This window comes from Callorhinchus milii, unplaced genomic scaffold (assembly GCF_018977255.1).
Source record: "Callorhinchus milii isolate IMCB2004 unplaced genomic scaffold, IMCB_Cmil_1.0 Scaffold384, whole genome shotgun sequence".
NCBI classification, from domain to species: domain Eukaryota; kingdom Metazoa; phylum Chordata; class Chondrichthyes; order Chimaeriformes; family Callorhinchidae; genus Callorhinchus; species Callorhinchus milii.
The window spans coordinates 9,831-30,428 of NW_024705125.1; the positions used below are offsets into that span (position 1 = coordinate 9,831).

A 20,598-nucleotide genomic window follows, 5' to 3' on the forward strand; every position below is an offset into this window, starting at 1 on the left:
GCTGGTTTTTCCATAAGATGAAAAATGTTTACTTCCACAAATATAATTATTGCTTTCCACAACATTGTAAAGGCATTGAGGGATGACAAGTAGAGTTAGCTCCTAACCTGGATTTTAAACTATAGCCTTCCTATATTACAATTTGGATTATATAGCTGTGACAGCGTTTGAAGATGATGTACAAAAACGATGGGAATATATATTTTAAAAAGAGAGGTAGTCACAGAGAGAAGAAGGAAGGTCTTGAGCTTGGACATAAACAGATGCAGGGAGTCAACACCAGACGGAATGGGGGAAGGAAGTTCCAAGCTATGGTGACATCAGGGAAAAATTTGCGACCTCTAATTGATTCAAAGGTTGACGAGAGGGTTTCGACAGAAATCCTTGGATGCTAAAATGGAGAGTACACAGAGGGAAGGACTGTGAAATGAGGGCAGAGGTGGAGAGGGACAAGGATCTTGAGGACAAATTTTAACCTGATCCAGGATTGGATATCAGTGGAGGGATTGAAGTATTGTCATGTGGGGTAGTTAATGGGTGCCGGTCTGGAAGCAGCAATTTGTATCATGTGAAGTCTGGAGATGAGGTAATTTGGGAGGCTGTAGGGGAGCGAGTTGCAATAGTTGGGGTAAGGAAATGATGGATGTGGGAGATGTTTGACAGATGGAGGTATGAGGTCCAACAGTCTAGATAGGTGGGAAGAAAAAAAGTGCTCAGAATCAATGACAGTTCCAGCATTTAGCACTGTTTGCCAGCGTAATGTCAAAAGCCCAAACAGCGCCACCCAGCTGATTAGACTAAATCGCAGGCAAATCCAATGCCCATTTAGTCTTCAAAAAGGTAACTCCACAAGCTGGCATAGAAAGAGAGCCAATTCAGAATGTATTAAATGGCTTTTTTACATCTTAGTCAATACAATGAGCCCATGGTCTCACTACCTGGTAGCTGAGTGGAATGCTAAGCCAGGATTCTCAATGATACCAACTCTATAATTTGACATGGATTGGTCACCCAATGTTAATGTCAATTTAATGTTAAATACTGCCCTTCCTATACCTTTCAAGTACGTACCAGTGGCAATTCTGTAGATCTGCTGCTTTGCTTCTGCTGAAACAGACAAGAAGCTGGGGCACTGAACGCCAAACTTCTTCATGACGGCATACTGGTGTTTGCAAGGCCCGCCACTGATGCCAGAACTGCAGCTGCAGCAGGAGGCACTTGTATCCACCACAAACGTCACATCGGGCTTGGTGGTGCTTGGCATGCGGAACTCTGATGGTCCGATCTAAAATAATAAAACATAATGACACCGTTGACTTCCTACGATGTTAATAACTTTTGTTTAATCTATTATTAGTTCAATATACCAAGTCTATACATTCTCATAAATGTTCAAGCAAAATACATGTTTCAATAGTTACACAGATATTACAGCTATTGCAAGGATGCAGCACAACATTTCGTCTCCCTGATTATAAGATGAGCATGAAATCAACACCAAACAACGATTTGTAACCCTAACTAAAAGTCGAACATTATTACATCACTTATCTTCGAACCACTTGCCAGAATGCATAACTAGTGAAGAGTTCAGCTCTGAACTGACTTTCTTTTTTCACATGTGCCCTCATGTTTGAACATGCCTGCAGAATTGAATCCATGCTCAGACTCTCCCCTGGGTGGTCGTAGCAGCTGAGGACGGCGTGCTCCAGGCGCCCGTTGCACACCTCATAGATGCGCTTCTCGTAGTACATGCTCATGCGATTCACAGTGAAGTCCAGGAGTTGCGGCAGGTTCAAGGACCTGGTCCTGCAGTTACAAGTCAGACAGATTCACTATCAATGAAGGAAATTCAAAGAAAGCAGCAAATTATATTGGATCCAGCGTAAAAGTGGAAACGAACTGGATATTAAACTGTTGTCAATAGTATTGACAGTAGAAAAGTTTAAAAACAAATTTAGATTTAAAACGTAATAATACACGTTTTGGTATCAAGTGCTTTCCTGTAAATTCAAATAAAATAAACATCTTAAATGGATATGTCATTGAGTTCATATAAAGGCTATTATAAAAAAACGCAAATGCATAGAATCCTGTACTAACTGAAATGTTCAGCTAAAATTCACACCTTGGGACAGTGAGCAATCCCCTATTAGGCCAGGTAGTCAACCCACCCATCCAGACATAACAAACAAGGAATGAGACAGGCAAAACCCCTATGTGTACAATTCCACAAAATAATTAAATACATCTCTATAAAATGAAGTCAAAGACTGATAGATTGTACCTGTAGAGTACTTTGTCTTTGAGGATTCTCATTGCTGCCTCACGTGATGGAAGTCCAGTGATGCAGCACAGGACCCACTCCTTCTGCCATTCAAACAGCTTGGTGATGTACTGCTGGAATCTGGTGTGCTCCACCACTAGTGGGTACTGCAGAGCTAGCTGCAGCTGCTCCGTCAAGTCACTGATCGTCTCGGCGTGGATCAGACGCTTCACCCAGAAGAAGAGCTGAGAGCGATGCCCCATCGGGACCTCACCCATGCGGTTCCAAAGCCAGCGCCAAGCCGCCTGCAGCACATGGAAGATGTTGAGCAGCAGCGGCACGCCGGGGAAGGCGCCTCGAATCGCATTCATCTCCGCCTTGGTGTCGTCGGCGATGAAAATCTGCGGCCCAACAAACGGGCCCCTCCCACAGAATGCGTTGGGTGGCCAGAGGCACTGCAGCAGCTTGAGGCCCGTGAGGATGACCTCCTCTGCCTCAGAGTTGTAATGAGGCAGCCCAAGGGCAATCCACCAACGGGCGAGTGCGCCAGGAAGATGAAGATCTTGCAGTGCCGACGATCCATTCCACCCGGGGAGTCAACGAATGCCACGTCTGCCGCCTGTGCCAACGTGTGGACGCGTGCCATGAAGGGAGTGCAGACGGCGATGACACAGTTCTGCTCGCCGATCATCTGCATCCTGACGCACTCCTTGCCCAGCTCCTGGTTGTACTCGTCAGCACGCCTCAACACATCCTGCAGCATTTCATTGCCGGTGCTCATTCGGCGAACCTTCTGGAATGATTGGTAATACAAACTGTGGAAAGACATGGCATGTTTTTGAGCATGGATAAAGCAACTGATAGCTAATAAAATGTAGTAATATGACAAAGGTCTCAATATAAAAAAGTAAATTTTCCCAAAGATTCTAAAACAATCTTAACATTGATCTGTTTATGAATTGCTTTCTCAAAATCATCACCTATTAATAAAGCAATTAAATAAAGTCAGAGAGGGGAAACTGGACAACAAATATCTAGAAGATACTGAAAGCGGAACAATGAAATAAGGAGCCTCACGAAAGCACATCTGGAGGGTGTTTAGAAAACTGCATTTGATAATGAACTGGAACAAATCAATGTGCCTAAACAAGAAAGTATTTAATCAGTACATATATACTAAAAGATAACAGACCGAATAAGATTTTCTACATTACCAAAATAATGAGCATTACCCTTTTGGTTAACAAAATAAATACTACTTTGTACGAAGTCACGCTGCAAACAGAATCACAGCCTTACACTCAAATGAGACACATACGTAACCATCCTCCCCTAACAAGCATCGTGGTCAGACACCTGAAGCAGAAGCTGATGTCCGGGCAGACCGAGCGGTCAGATGCCTTGAGGCTGTATTCATCGGCAGCCTCCAACTGTAGGTCATCCTGCATCATGTCGCGTGCCACCGAGGGTGTGTAGCCCGACTTGAAGAGCCTCAGCAACTTCTCTCGAGTTTCTTTTGCCACGTCCCGGTATTTCAGGGTGTCTGCTGCCTTGATTGGGTGATTGTGTTTGAAGGTAAGTTTCACCACCAGCGGAAAGTCTGGCAACAGCTTGTCCTTGGACCTTTAATGCAGAATTAGGCAATTAGAGACAACGCTTTGTCCAATTTTCCCAGTACTACACATCCACATTAAACTATTAACCACTATTATACATGTTGACCTTTATTCGTAGATATTGATTGAAAATAAATAAAACTGGCAAGGTGGCACTCGGTTGGAGTACTTAATTGAATGGTTAATATATTTCTTAAAAAATAGCAAATAAAAGCCTCAAAACACTTCACCTGCTTTTTCCCACCACCATTAAGCGCTTCAGAATGACGGTCATCACAGCAGGGCAGTTGGTGTTTTTGGTCCTGTAAGTCCTCTTGGCATCCAAGCTTCGCCTTACATTAGTCTTGTGCTGGCAACGATAACTGTTCTGAAATATAATTGTAAGTGTTAGCCGCTTCAAAGTGGCAAAAAACAATTGCATATTTAAAAATGCAAACTATTGTATGGGCAATAATAAACAGCACTATATATTTATGTGATGAAGCTTTAAATGGGCATTTTTAATTGACCATAAAGCACATTTTGCATACATTAACAATCACCACTATGCAAATATGGCCATAAGTTCTACTATATTCAGTATTTTAATATTGGTCCAATTCTGTAATTGTTCCTAAAAAAGTTGTTTTACATTTTTGAGTGCAAGACTGGTGTAAACACATGTGCATTAAACACTGGACATATCCAAGTGCACCGATTGGTGAGATGTGCTTGTCATGCCATAGAATTGGTATACTATTTTAAAGGACTATGTTTTGATGTACATGTTGCAAAACAAAGATTGCAACACCAGACATGGAGACACAAGCATGTAATTCAGATATAAACAGAGTCGGTGGATCATACCAAATTCATAAGACTTTGAGATGGCAGACAAGAAAATTTAATTCTGACGAGTCGGTTTGGACTTTGAGTTATCTCCTCATATGCACAGGCATTCTCTGGTTTCATAGGAAATGTAAATTCCTCGTTAAAATATTGTTACTTTTATAGTTTAACTTATTCAACTTAGTGGAGATGAACAATGCGTACCTTAAAGATATTCTTACGGCCACTTTCAGGAAATGTGTGGCGAATCCTCCATGTCACCATAGATGTGGCTTCAAACTTTCGTATCCAATCCAAGGTGGCGTCTTTGTTGTCAATTGACACCCTCAACTCTGAGCAAAATTGCTCAGCAGGACCATCTTCATAACTGACCACCTTGTACTTGAAGCCATCAGGAAGCATAGGCTTCAAATCAACAGAAACACATGCAATGTATTAGATAACGAAACTGACATAAAATAGTTATGGGAAGGCAAGGCAAGTGAGAGGGGATTGAAGACTTTTGCTATTTTAAATGCAGTTGCCAAGCAGAGGCCAAAAAGTAAAGCTATCAGCAAAACTCTGAAAGTTTGTGATAAGGTCATACTTTAAAGAAGGCTTCTGCACGAAAAAGAAAGGCTTCTTGATGCTTCCTTAGCCAGATTAGTAATACTGTACACTCATTCCAATACAGTTTTGATAGCAGACTAGTCTATGGATAAAACTATAATTTATTAAATAGGATGGGAATACATACTCTTTGGTTTCTTCGGTAAAGTCATGTAGGTAGAAAAAAAATATTATTTTTCGGTAAAGTCACGTAGATAGAAAAAACAGAATTTTTTTCTACCTACGTGACTTTACCGAAAGAACCAGAGTATGGATTCCTGCAGTCACGAAAGCTTCAAATTAAGGATGGGAATATAACTTGGAATGTCAGTTTAATACGATATTAATCATCGACCAGGTTTTCTTACCCAGTCAGGTGACTGATAGCAGAGTAGAGGTTTCCCTCGCTGTATGCGTTCTAAAACATGGGCGCACAAAGCGAAACCGCAAGATGCAATGCATACAGTACACAATGTTGTCCACGTCCGAAAGCATGCGCATATAGCAATTTTTGGGAGGAGAAATAGAATGACACGGTAAATTAAAATTTACGTGTGGATATATGGAGATCACAAAGAAGGAAAAGTGATGGGGATGAGATTGGGAGAGAAGGAAAATGCGAGCTTTGAGAGCGACACGGGGTGGGTGAGGTAAAGCGACAGTGAAGGCCTCATTACTGTCCCTGTGGTATCCAAGTTGGCGTATGGCACCAACCAACCCGCCAAACGATTCAACCAAAAACACTTGAGCGCGCAACGTTCGCCCACCACGAAACGCATCGTGCATCGCGAACGAGTTTATAAAGGCGCGCCCCGCTATGATCGTCAACCAAGATAACATCAAAAAAACAATAACAGCGGCAAAGACCACGAGGGCCCACATCCACATCGAGGCGCTCGCTCGCCTGAGTGTGGAATGGGCCCGACCCAGCGAGGCGCCCGCAGGGAGCACAGGGCTCGCCCGCGTTTTCCCCCGCGGACCCGGCGTCTCCCCGCTAGCGAGGAAACCCGCGCCTCGTCTCGCCCCGAGGCCGTCGACATGAAACGCGCGGGCGTCGCGGAGTCTTACACGGAGCTTGGGGAACAGCTCAGCCATATTGACCGCTTGCGAGCAGGACCGGAAACAGTTGCGGGGATAGGGGGTGGGGGCCTGGAGAGAGGGGGTGGGGGGGCGGGGCGAAGGGGGGTGGGGGCGTGGTAGAGAGGGGGCGGGGCGAAGGGGGGTGGGGCGTGGGGGGCGTGGTAGAGAAGGGGGTGGGGCGTGGGGGGGAGGGGCGTGGCCCTGAGGGAGGGGGCGTGGGGAAAAGGGGGTGGGGGGGTGTGAGATCGTGGGGGAGGGGACGTGGGGAGGGGCGTGAGGGAGAGGGGGTTGGGGCGTGGGGGAGGGGTTATGGGAGAGAGGGGGTAGAAGAGAGGGGGTGAGGGGGTGGGGGCCTGGGGGAAATGAGGTGGGGGCATGGGGGAGAGGGGGTAAGGGAGAGAGGGGGTGGGGCGTGACGAAGGGTCGTGGGGGAGAGGGGGTAGGAGAGAGGGGGTGGGGGCCTGGGGGAGAGGAGGTGGGGGCATGGGGGTGGGGGCTTGGGGGAGAGGGGGTAGGCGTTTCCCATAGCAACCGGCGGGGGGATCCGGGTCCCGAATCAGAGATCCGGTTTCCATGGCAACCAACCCCGAGGATCGGGACTCCATGACAAGAGGAATCTCTAAGAGGCGTAAATATAAATGTTGTGTCGTTAAACCCTCCACCACCCGACATAGCCAATTATTAAAGTTTGTAACGTAAACAGAACATGCCAATTCGTTACTAGCACAGCAACCAGCCGGTTGTGTATTGGAGAGTAAACCCACTGCAACATTTACAATCCGAGTACGACGTTTCGGCAGTAATTACAACCGGCATCATCAGGCGGCAGCCAGATTTGTGGGGAAATCTTCCTGTTTCGTTCCTTAAATAGAGGCATAGATGTGATGGCGTTACTCGTGAGCCCTTCACGTGAATACATATAAATTACAATGGATATCCGTTACCGGTTGAGATGTTTAAACGAATCATCTGGTGATGCTGCTGCTGTTGATGCGTTGGCAGTGGTGCGTAAGCAAGAAAAAACAAAAACAACCATGTTCGTCACTGACAGTGGCCTTAAAATAAAAACAAAATACAAAAGATGCGACGTTTCGGGTAAATTGGCCTTGTTATGATTGTGTTTTTGCTTTGTTTGCTGTTGTAACGTCTGCCCCCCCTACTGGACAAAAATAGCTTTTCGGCTTATCGGATTCCTCCACTTTAACACACGTTGGCTTTCACGAACGTGTCGCGTTCTAAACGCAATATAACAAACAAAAAAACATGTATTTACGGATTCCTCCAGTTTGAATAAACATTCCGGATGATCATATTCTTGGTTCTTTCGGTAAAGTCACGTAGAAGGGAAATACTAAAGTAATACAAGTTATTGTTTTATTTGTATTATTTTATTGTTGCCCTTCTACCGAAAGAACCAAGAAAATAAATCCCTGCAATCACGAAACCTTTAAATCGATAATCGTCGGGTCCAACCAGGTCCAGTCACGTGGCCACGCTTTGCGCTCCCATTGGTCCAGCAGCGAGCGGCGCCTCGCGCTTGGTGACGTCGCTACCCGGAAGTGTAAAAAGCGCGGGAAACTGACACGCGACTTTGGCGGTGAATTGCGGACAGCGGTGGTCGCGACGGTGGTAGTGGCGGTGCTGTCACGCTGACGCTACCGGGGGTATTCTCGCCACAAGCCGGCTTCTCTAGGTCGCGCCAGTAGCTCCCAGGTGGGAATTCGGCTCCGGCGAGCACACCGCCATCCTCACGGTACACTTAGTCACATATTCACTTTAAGATGTTTCTTGTTCATGTTTTTGTTTGTTGCGGTTGCACCCGATTCAAGAGCCGAATGGCTCACAGGGCTATACCTAATAAATGAACTTGAACATGCGCCGCTCTTTGCTCGGCTGTTTAACCCCCGTCACTCGCGAGCAGAATTCGAAGCCGTCCAGCGCCTTTTGTGCATGCGTTGTGATCTTGCGCGGTACCCGCTCGTTGACTTGAGACGTGAACGGATTGCATCGCTGCATTCACAAAGCGCGCTCGCCTCTTCGTATGCAAAGAGTTTGTGCTTATCTTTTGCTCCCGTGCTTCGGGAATCTGAAGGGCATCGCTTAGTTTTTGGTAATTGCGGCCACTGCTGGTACCGCTACTTCCACCGTGGCCTCTGGGAGTCTATCTGGCTCTGCTTCATGTGTACATAAGCGCCGTGGTGGGGAGATGTTAGCTCCTCGCCTGGTGTACAAGGAGGTCGATCCCGACCCTGACGCCTGCTGTATATTTGGAGTTGCATGTCTCTCTCCCCGTGGGCGCGTGGGTTTCTTCTCCTTGTCCTCCGGGTTTCCGTGTAGAGTATTTAGCTGGTGTATATAGATGCTTAAATAACAGCATTGTCAAGACTGCCAACAGCGTAACAAGCGGAGCAGATTTTGTTTCTGGTTATCAATGATCCCCATGCAAAGACGTGATAAGGCCCAAAGGATGATGCCAATTTGGGCTCAGGACGGCTATTACAGGAAAATCGGTCGGATTGATTTTTGAACGCTGAACTTAATCATGAAAAAGCAGCATTACCAATGTGCCTCAAAAGAATAACGTTTTTTTTAGCATACATTACATGCTAAAACATACTAAGTCGAAACGGACGTGAACGAATAACGTGATGATATTGAGACACGAGGTAAGAACAGTACAGTGCGTGAGTGGAACAGTTATTGCTCATGCATCTCTAACCCAATGGGTGTTGCGACCGCAAGACAATGCTTGATTATGACAGTCATCCCAGTGTCAGTACGCTCAAAAACGTGCACACACATTGAGTGATTACTTCACCACAGCACACTTGTCACATTTGGCTTGATTGATTTCATTGCAGGTGATAATTACTGGGAACGTTATTTATCACATCTTTTTCCATATTCAATAAAACACCATTGTGGCAACAGCGGTGATAGTAGCAAATATAATGTGGAATTGACTGGTTTAGAAGGACTGGGGTTACCTATGTTTCTGGATTATACGATGAATCACTGACACTAATTCTGCGACTTTCAGGGTGAACGCCCGACGAGCTGCCATGAGCAAGAAAAAGAATAAAAATGCTGAGTTACCACTGGATCAATGCGTGTCGGAGGTCAGCACTACCACAATGTTTATTCTGGCATTGTATCATAACCACATGCTTGCTGTCTCTATCCAGCCAGATGGCACTGATGGCTAGTTGTGCTTGACTCATGGTTGGAAAGTTGTGCCAAAATATCGGTTTAACTGTAAAGCGAAGAAATCATAACAGATGGTAAAGGGATACCCATATGATCTGTAAACCAAAGGTCCACTTTAAGGGCTGTCAGGAGTAGCTCTGTGATGTCCACTTCGGTGGGACATTTTTTAACATGAAAGGTTGCACCGCTCTAGGAAATATCTACCCAAGTCCTTCCTCGTAACGTTCACCAGTTATGTCAACTTTTACTTCCCTCCTGTAGTTTTCAGAATACGTTCACTCGTGTAAAGCAAATCGCCTCTGTCGTCGTTTTTATTATGCCCTGTCAACATGTGTAACTGCGCAGATTGTGACTGCGGTGGTTGTTACTTGCCACCGCTCCGCAGGTGCACAAGTGTCTGCGAGAAAGACTGTGCCATGGGGCGCTCACCGGCATCCCGTTGTACATGGAGCCCCAACGCAAGTAGGCACTGCGCATGCATCATCTTGCCGTTTATTCGTGCTCTATTCTTTTCAGCTGGATGGCGCTGGGTGCCATCTCACGATGCGGAGCTCGATTACATTTTTTTTTATCCTGAAATGTACATCGAGCTCAATTTAATGTAAAACAACTACTCTGATAGAATTTCATCACGAAATTTGACAGCCCAACCAGATTTCCACTCACCTAATCAAAGCGGCATAATTTCCCTGGTGTACAAGACCACTGCGTTTGTGGAGTCGCCTCCGACTGCAAGGCTACCTCATTACAAGTGACACGTTCACAGCCTCATGACAGGCATTCGTTCGTCTTCTGTATTTAGCAGCAATGCTTGAGAAAGATGCTGTGTAATCCATTTTCAGAGCGATTAGCGATCGAGGTTTGCACATCTAAGTGCAAATTGAGTCTTCATTTAAGCAGTGCTTAGGAATATTCCTGACGTTAATGGCTGGAGCCATTTCAGTCGTAAAATGTAATATAGTGACTGAGTAGTAATTAGCTGTCACAGGCAGATGAGTATAATCCTTTTCATGCTGGGCTGCATCTGTGTGTAAATAGATGATAGACAACTAGAGAGAGTTGTATTTATTTTTGTGAAACTCAGGCTCCTTCAGCACAGATTGACACCATTTCTCTTACCAGGCAACGTATGGGCCCTCGCTGTCAATTGACGGGGTTTAAACAAGGCCACCCAAATGCGGGAAGCCCTCCACCTCTCACAAGGAGTTGTTGTGACGTTATGGATCTGGCTGAAAGGTGCAGTGCTCCGGGTTCGAGTTCAAATCTTTCTCGGAGGGTTTTCTGCAGGATTAATAAAATGATTAACTACTACGAGAAATCAACATTGGTTGCCCTATTATACAATGACTGGCACCTGCCTTGGGCACGTGGAATTTCCACCAATTGTTTCCATCGGAGATGAGATCCGCCACAATGGTCATTTGAGCAGGGAATCACGTTTGTCTTTGACTTGTATTGAGTTTTGGCCCAATATTGAGCAGCAATGGCACTCGTTGCCCATGTCCCTGTGTGCATGTTGGCAGGCACTTGCTGGAGATGCTCAAACGAACGGCCACACAGGGGGAAGGCAATTCCGTGCTGGTGGTCGGCTCCCGTGGCTCGGGAAAATCCATGGTGAGGGCCCTTGTGATTATTGAAATAAAGTTGTTCGCGTGAGGATTGGGGCCCAGTATATGCAGTTGCGTGGTGTCGTGTTGGCAAACATCACGCAGTCAGGAGGCGTTGCGAGTTCAATTCCCAGTTGAGGGGCAACCTGGTTCACCTTTGACAACTGGGTTTGTCCTTTGATAGGCTGGCCCTTGCCATGAAAATGTTGAATTTGCCTTTAATGGACGATGTCAATAGGTACATGGTAACTGTTCCAGGCTATGTGGACATTGCAAAGAGGTTAGAAGGACATATCCAGGGGAAAACATGTTGGTTCATTCACCGTTTCTCACTGGTGTTTAGCGGCTGGTCCTTGGTGCTAATTTGTTTGGTTTTGCCGCTGCAGCTTCTGAAAGGCGTGCTGAAGGAGCTGCTGGAAAACAACTCCATCCGAGAGAACCTCATGCAGGTTCATCTGAACGGTGGGTGGTACTCATCTACATGTGTCGCTGAATTGGGTTCATGCACATCGTCATGGGTTTCTCTGGGCAATCTTCTTTTCTCTTACATACGGTAGGAATTGTCCAATATCAGCAAAATATCACAATGGAAAAATTAGAATGTCCTGCATTGGAGGACCACCTACATGATTATAGTGCCTCCCCCATCAGATTAGTATAAGAATAATAAACTCCAATTTAAAGCTTTCGTGACTGCAGGGATTTATATCTTGGTTCTTTTGGTAAAGTCACGTAGAAGGGAAATAATAAAGTAACATTAAATTTGTATTTTATTATGTTGTATTTTTATTCCTTTATTATTTCCCTTCTACGTGACTACCGAAAGAACCAAGAATATAATAATAAATTCCTTAAAAAAAGTTTTTTTAAAAACGGTTTTATTCACGGTCAAGAAGTATGTCAATGATGCGGCGCCTGCTCCCACATCAGCGCTTACTTGAATTCATTGATTACTTCCGTAACTCGTTGACACTGGAGCAGGTGCGCCTGAGACACGTGGCGCCTGCTTCTTGGGCGAGGCGATTCCAGAGTTTAGGGACCGCGGCGTTTTTGACCGCCACAAATGTATAAAATTAATAAGTCGTCCATACAAAATGTTAATTGCTTTAAAGGAGGCAATTAATTGATTAATTGATGCCGATTTGATACAGGCATGCATTGTCACCGGATCTGAGTACGTGTGCAACATTGGGATTGATTGAACAGTGGGAAGTGGACGAAATGTAGATTGCAAGATTTGACGACGATTTGACCACGACACAGGAATCAAGTTAAGTAAAACCGTTGAAAAAAGTCAGCCTTGCTTGGTTGCCGTGAGTCGGTCGTGCAAAGTCCGCATTTCTGTAAATGGGCACCCTTCTATACTGAGGATGAAAAACTGTTTACTGCTCATACAGTGGTTGTAACTTTAATGACTGTGGAGGAAGCTGCTGGACCTAATGGAGTTAAAATCTTGACTTAAAGCTGTCGTGACTGTAGGAATTAATATTCTTTGGGTCTTTCGGTAAAGCCACGTAGATAGAACAACTAATAAAAAAATATTTGTTCTATCTACGTGGCTTTACCAAAAGACCCAAAGCATACTAATGGAGTTTGCCCATTGGTCCATGGATTAAAAGTTACATTACTTTGGTGATTAAACAATCCACCAAACCTGTTTACTTCATATTGTCACAAAGTGTGCGTGTGTGTGTGTTGAGCTGTACTGCAATGGTTTAGCCACTTTGTCGCTGCTGAAAAATAAGTTCATACCTCAGTGGGCTTTGCCTGCTAGAAATGGGATGGTTTATTTTATTTGTATGTTGTGGGTGATTTGTTTACCTTTATTGTACTTGGCACTACTGTAATGTTTTTGTATTGTTTGTTGTTGTAACGTACCTACTGGCCCCAACTGGACATTTGTGAAAATGAGCTCTATAGCTTATCAGATTCCTCCAGTATGAATAAATATTCTGATTCTGCTTCGAGCACGCTGCGCTACAACCCAGCGACCCGAGTTCTATTCCCGCTCACGGCCAACACCAGTGACGATGATCTGAATCGGTCCTGGCCTCCCCTAGGTCAACTCGGTCTCAAATGAGTACCCGGTGAGATGTGTAAACATCGCCACTGGAGAGGCAAAGTTGGCCGGGGGCATGGTGCTGGCCAGCCACTCCCTCATGGGCCTTGCCAGCCTTCATAGGTGCTCGCTAACAGCGCTTGCCCCAACATTCTGTTAAAGGCGATATGGGGGATCATTGCCTTGGCAATTACAAATGCAGTGTGCAGCTTGTGAATGTGGCAGTGGTGCTTTCACCGCACTGTGTGTGCATGCGCGTGTAGCCGCAGGCGAGTAATAATGCCACGAGGTGTGCCTCTACTCACGCGCGTGCTGTGCGCTCGGCTGTCGTCCAGGCCTCCTGCAGAAGGACGACCGCATTTCACTCGAGGAAATCACGCGGCAGCTTCAGCTGGAGAACACAGTCGGGGACAAAGTGTTTGTGAGCTTTACACCCACGTCCTTCTCATTGTACGAGCAATGCCGCGTGCCGGGCCAGTGTTGAAATGCCCGCGGTCGCTGCTCCACTGTGTGATTCGTCAAATAGCCGTTAAGTAATTGAGTCGGAGTGCGTTTTGCACAATTTGAGCTTTATTAGTGTTCGGCTCTATCGTACCGTAAGTGCAAATGTATTTTAACTGCTAAAGCTCTCCCTGACCAGGCTGGCTGGTGGGGGGACTGGGGAATTGGAAGTTGCCAAGGTGTGGAACAGTGTCTTACCGAGGTTGTACACCAATTGTCTTCCAGGGGAGTTTTGCGGAGAATCTCACCTTTTTGCTGACAGCATTAAAAAGCGGTAAGCGTGAACTATTGTCTCGGGTCCCTCTTGATAAATGAAAGCTTGATGTATTTAAATAGTGGCACACTCGTAGTAAAAAAAAATGACCAGCTTTAATATGACAAAGGAGTGAATTATACTGCCCAGAAGGTGTTAAAATTCTCGTTGGGTTTGATTCGCTCGTTTATTCCTCTACAGTTGGCAAGCCATCATCCTATTAGATTGAAATGCAGCCCTGAAGTTAAATTGGGATTAGGCAGCACCCATTGTGTGAGGTGGTGTGGAGCAGTAGTGCGTTGCTTTGCAGACTGCTACGAATCGGGTGACATGGGTCTGATTCCCGGCCATGGATAGCTTTACCGGACCACCCCATGCACCAACCCACGCTGACCAGCGTGATGAAGTATAGTCAAACAACACTCATGACTGACAACTGGTTATGGGGCGATCTTCATTCTGCATCGGACGCATTAATTGTGTTCTTTACATATTTTTTTTGGGGGGGGGGGGGGGGGGTGGCACTTTGGCTGATAAGACATCAGTGTGAGGTCTGCCACACATTTGAAACCATTGGGTTTGACAGCATGATGGGGGTATTTTTACATTTGAGTATTGTCAGGGCCGCACTAAAGGCCACCAAGGCCCGTAAGTGGCCCGCGGGCCTTGCAATGAAGAACACTGATTTAGATTGTTGCCATCGTGTGGGTATGGCAACTGGAAACCGGGAGCTGGGTTTGTATGCTATGTATGTATGTTGATCTTCTCTCGCACCGTACGTTGCCAATAAACTGTGTCGTGTGCAGGCGAGCGGAGCAGTACTCGCCCCGTACTGTTTGTGCTGGAGGAGTTCGATCTGTTCGTCCAGCACAAGAACCAGGCACTCCTCTACAACCTGTTCGACGTGGCAAAGTCTGCCCAGACGCCCATTGCTGTAGTGGGACTCACATGCCGCTTGGTAAGTCCTGTTGTGAACGCATTACAAATGTTTACGTGTGTTTTATGCTTTTTTTTATTTCACCATGTAAGGCCCACTGAACTATATATAGCTTTTTCAGAAGCGAACCACTCACAAATGATAGCTCGAAGAAATGACTTGTCACGTGGAAATGTTTAGCAATCAAATACTCTAAACGCATATCGATTCTAAATGTGGGAGGGAAAATCCGGAGGACCCGAAGAAAAATTCACACGACCACAGGAAGAACGTGCACATTCCAAATATGCAAGCGTGAGGGTCGGGATCGAGCCACGACCTCCTGTACACCAGGTGAGATAATTAACATCTCAACATTGTGGCGCCCGACCTTTGTCCTCCAAGCTGTATGAATGGGTTCACTGCAGTCGTGTTGATGAGTCTATGTGGACACCATGGGTGTGTATATATATACACGTGTGCAGCATCTCCTTTTGTCAATCCATTGCTAGATGAAGGCTTCCCTACTCCGTGGGGTTATTTGACCACACTTTACCATCCTGGGCAGTCGGTGAAGATAGGCAGTGTATAGACTTACAAGGCAGCAGTTTGTGTTGCACTGCCCTCTGCTGCCCACCCTGTAGACACACCCTATAACAACAACGCCCCGTGCATAGTAGTTGCCCATCCGAGTGCTGTCCAAGCTCGGCCTTCGTGCCCGCAGACATTGACAAGATCGCTGAAGAGAATAGGGCACATTGAAGAGAATGGGGTGGTGCCACGGTGGAGAGCCTTTGGAAAACAGAAATTGATAAAAAAAAGAATAAGTTTCATTTTACATAGCGTCATGCATGCAATTGCATCCCACAATGCTGCAAATCAATTAGCCAGTCCCTTAAACAGATAATAAAAAAAAAACAATACTTATCAAATAAAACAAATAAAAGATTAATATTAATACGTAAATAACGATTTTAAAAATGGCCATAAGAAACAATCATCATTTATGCGCCCCATAATGAACACAACGTAGCAATATGCCTAAATAGGACTCAAATATGTCCATGTTACCCACATGCCACGTTTATAAGTCGAACGGTTCTTAAAATCGGAATGCAATAATGCACTGTGTTTAAATGCCCAAACGGTCAGTGTTATGAAATGTGTTACAGTTCAACAAAAAATGGAAGCATTGTTAAACTTATAATTAAGAATAAATATTGTACATTTGCTGAACCAAATAGTTATGCGGTTCGGTTCACAAGTGCGAGCTCACATTTGCAAGTTGGACGGTTAAAAATGTACAAGTTATGGAAGCTCGTTCGTGTGTTTCATGCTTCGTAAGTCTGGTGTTTGTAAGTCGGGGACTGGCTGCGAATGGTTAACTTTCATGAGCCCTAAAGCCTTCCGGTAATTGAATCCTTATGCAATATAATTTCACAACTTATGCAGCTCATTGCTGAACATTTTTATTATCTTAAGTAACTGGGCATTTGACTAGATGCACTCGATATTGTAAGTGCTGGGTGATTGCTGCAGGAATCGTATTTGAATTCCACGATTCCACCGTAGGCAATGCCTGCAGGATATCGTGTTAAAAAAAATTCCATTTACTTTCAGGGGATTCTCACAGGCTTAGCATGCCCTCTAGTGGACACCCTTGGACCACTTTGAATCTTGTTTTATTGGAAATGCAGGAACCTATTGAATTTAATTAAAATCACCAAACTTTTAAATGTGTTTGGCTTGATAGCAAGCGTGCTAATGATGAGGAAACCCGCATGGCAATTTGCTTAACGGTCTCTTAAAATTAACCAACCGCTGTTGCAGGCTCGATCAGATGAGGAAGTTTGTGGGTGAAAGGTTTTTATTCACAGATATCCGACGGTTGCTGGAGCACCGTTGGCTATAGTGGGAAGTGGGCCCTCTCAGCTGGTCTGGCTGTGTGTGTGTGTGTGCGCGCCTTGGGCTCAGTTACGTACTGATTAATCAACCGCCTTGGCCCACTGCTGAGCGTCACGTATCCCGACTTCTGGTTAATCACTCGCTCGCAGGCTTCATGAAGCTCGATAACAGTGTTTAGCATTAGTTTTCCCATAGAGAGACTGGCCCCTGCAAGATAAATGTGTGATTTCCACTGCTGACTCATGGCTGTGAATTTGAGATGAGCACTGCCCTCGTTCCTGTTTGAGCAGGGAGACACTTTGACTGAAATGTATTTAATCAGAACAACTCGAATGCCTCTGCTGACTTGAGGGTTAGTTGTCGGGCGAGTTACTAAAGTCAAGTAGAATTGTATTCCCACACAGGTGGGTGCTGGCCAATGCTCGTCTCATTTAGCGGTGTTGTGCCAGCAGTCGAAATTCCACATCCCTAGGGTGGGGGGTCAAAATGTACGTTGCATAAAAAGGTTTAAAAGAGGATTGCGGTCGAGTTGAATACAAGGGACCATGGGAACGTCCACAGCTGTGCATAGGTGTGGTAAAACAAAGAGTGGATTTTCAGTTCAAAGGAAGCATTATCAAATTTTTACAGCAGGATTATTTGATTAAGTTTTTTTCCGTTTACAGTACAATAAAAGATGGAGACTTCTTAAGTCAACAGCAGCCATAAATATCTTTAAAACATAACGTGACCCATACTGGCAAGGAAAAGCAACAGGAAAATGTGTTCAATCATAGTCCATGGTAATAAAATAAAATTACGTGCACAAAGGATACATGTGGAATGAGGCCTTGGAAATGTGTGAAGTTCACGATCCCACCGGGGACGCGACCACCTTCCACCCCGTCCGGCCCCGGTTGCCGTGGGCGCGTCGCGTGGCTAACGCCGAGTTCCCTGCGGCCTCCGCCCACAGGATGTGCTGGAGCTGCTGGAGAAGCGTGTGAAGTCGCGCTTCTCCCATCGGCAGATCCACGTCTTCCCCTGCCCCAAGTTTGACGACTACGTCGCCGCGTTCTGCCAGACGCTTACGCTGCCGCAGGCCTTTCCGGACGTCGCTTTCGCCAAAAGTTGGAACGACAGCGTCCAGGTGAGGCTTGCGGAGCCCGACCACCCGAGGGTGACGCACGGTGGCGAGATGTTTAACTCCCTTGTCCGGTATGCAGGAGGTAGTAGCTTCGATCCCGACCTTGAACTCCTGCTATATATTTGGAGTTTGTACGTCTCTCTCTCCGTGCTTGGTTTGTCCCTCCGCATTTAAAATAAACACGTGTTTTAGAGGATTTGGCTGTTATAAATTTCCACGTGATAAGCCACTTTGTTTAGCTATCATTCGTGATAGCCAGGTCGCTTCTAAAAAGAGCTATACAGCTCGGTGGGCCTTATCTGGTAAAAAAAATTAAATAGATTCGTTTTAGCGTGTGGCACATGTCAAGTGCACCGGGATGTGGCCCAGTGGCCTTTGTGCGACTTTCCAAGAGCGCATTTTTCTCATCCCCCTCAGTGCTGGCATCCATTAGGTAGCATGAATGCACTGCATTGCTTATAAAAAAAATCTTGTGTTGAATTGAGTGAACTGATGGTTGAAGTGGCCGGAATCCTTGAGGTCACGTTACCCACCTACATAAGCATTCGGTGCGCGTTAACACTGGGCATGCGGTGTAGTTCCGACTGAAATAACACAAAAGATCGGTGTAAACATCGTAAAATTGCAGTTATGGTTATAACACAATTTGTACCGGGGTCTGTAATCGAGAAAATAATCAGCACGAATCATAAACCCTAAAAAAAACATGCAGAGCGTTATCGTTGTCGACAGGTCATCATGCCCCATGGCACCGATGCCTCCATATACCGCCGTCACTTCTGCCTAATCCCACATTGACCGTGTTGCACAGACAGCACCCAACATCCCCGGTGCACTCTTACAATACAATCTCTAGGTCCCCACTCAACGACCGTCTCTGGACTCTGCACTCTTGTCCTGCAACGTAACCCCATACTGTCAGTCTACGAATTCGTGAACTCGGTACGTATATTTATTACTCGCTTTCTATGAACTCACTGTCTGTTGTTGTTGTCGTAGTATCCTCAAATCTTGTAACTCAATTTGAACCCACTTCCCAATGTGGTAATGAGGTATCGACTGCAAACTTGGTATACTTATGTCATATTGATGACAATACTTTATTCTATAAAAAAAAAAAAATTACATGATTTTTTATGTTATGTTCGGCTTCGGTCTAATTATCCACGCACAACTGACGTTGGCTGTAAATCACCACTGCCCCTTACGTTATGGCAAGTTTGTGGCCACTTCCTGGAGTCGTGAAGTTTGCCATTACGAGTATGGTACATTTCACTAAAGCGTGTTTAAAAAAAAGTATTTTTAAATATTTATATTATACACGTACATACATATAAATAACCAATTACCATGTTTGGTCTTCCTCAGTGCGCTGCAGTCTTTTAAAGCATTTTAACACTTAGGCTTTCGCGTGATGAAGCTGGTTGTAATAACCAGTGAAACGGCGTACTCATTGTAACTGTTGTGGGTTTACTCTCCACAACACCAGTGCGGTGAGTGAGTAACTAATTGGCACGTTTTTAAAATATTGTTTGGACTCTAAAACACGATGAGTTATCCCTGTCTGCGACTTTATTCATATTCGACTTTGCCTCTCGTCATTGTCCCAGTTTGTAGAGACCCCTCTGCCCAATTGCGTCCGCAATTACATAACCCTTAGCCACCATTAAAACCCTGCCATACGCGTGCAGCACACCTCCGATTAGCACGGCTGGTTACGTACGGTGCGAAAGAAGTTCAACAAACATACAAACCTACGTGTGAAGGCCATAATTTAGTGCAGATTGTGAACAATGAGTTAGAAGGCAATACATTTTAACATGCCATATAATGCAATTTGTAATTAATAAATGCAGCACTGCATTATACACTGCAAGTCTAAGAAATGAAAACAAATCTTGACAGCCATTACATTGAGATGAATATGCAACGTATTGACCCTTTTCGTTTATTTAAAGGGATGTCACACCCTACTGACTATTTAGATTGTGTGGGAGTGTGCGTCCTTATCCCGCCTAATATATTATCCTGACTATATAATTCCAATCTTAGTGGAAGCTCATTTGTGGTACAAATCCAATTAGCCGTGGTTAATTGGTCCCATTGTGTAGCTTTCCAGGCAAACGAGAGGTTGCTGTGAGGTTGCCATGGAGATGACACGTGCAGAGAATGAAGCACATTTTGTGGCCACGGGTTTGGTGGTTCCTATACTGTGCCCACGAGATGGCCGCCCACATTCCACTGCCACTACCGGCAGCGGCTCAACCACCGCTTACAACCCCGTTCCCCACTGTCGCAATCGCCATCAAAACCCCACAGCCGTCACCCGCCGCCTCCACGCGACATCACAACCAACCCACCACTGTCACAGACATTCACCTGCAACACCCCACAACCACCACCCACCTCCATCACCTCCACGCATCACCACAACCAGCCACGACTACGATAGACATTAACCAATATCAGACAATCACATCCACTGAAAAAGTGTCCCGAAACAAAGCCAAAGTGCCTACCATAATAAAATGAGCAATTGGTAGAAATGTCACCTGTACATAGGGCCTTGTCTCTCCAACAGACGGCCAAAATAATAGTGATATAACATTGGAAGGACTTCATGGAATGTGAAAACCTTTATACACACAC

At 45.4% G+C, this 20,598-nt stretch overlaps 1 protein-coding gene across 1 annotated transcript in view; it reads left to right on the forward strand.

Moving 5' to 3' along the window:
- Positions 1 to 7,307: 7,307 nt before the first annotated feature.
- LOC121852069 (origin recognition complex subunit 4-like) overlaps positions 7,308 to 20,598 on the forward strand; it is a 19,501-nt gene continuing 6,210 nt past the window's right edge. Inside the window, exons 1-9 of the mRNA XM_042346183.1 lie at positions 7,308 to 7,414; positions 9,419 to 9,497; positions 9,971 to 10,047; positions 11,109 to 11,199; positions 11,579 to 11,654; positions 13,587 to 13,672; positions 13,978 to 14,026; positions 14,812 to 14,963; positions 17,779 to 17,952. Coding sequence (XP_042202117.1) covers positions 7,308 to 7,414; positions 9,419 to 9,497; positions 9,971 to 10,047; positions 11,109 to 11,199; positions 11,579 to 11,654; positions 13,587 to 13,672; positions 13,978 to 14,026; positions 14,812 to 14,963; positions 17,779 to 17,952 — 891 coding nt within the window. The remainder of the gene's footprint in view (positions 7,415 to 9,418; positions 9,498 to 9,970; positions 10,048 to 11,108; positions 11,200 to 11,578; positions 11,655 to 13,586; positions 13,673 to 13,977; positions 14,027 to 14,811; positions 14,964 to 17,778; positions 17,953 to 20,598) is intronic.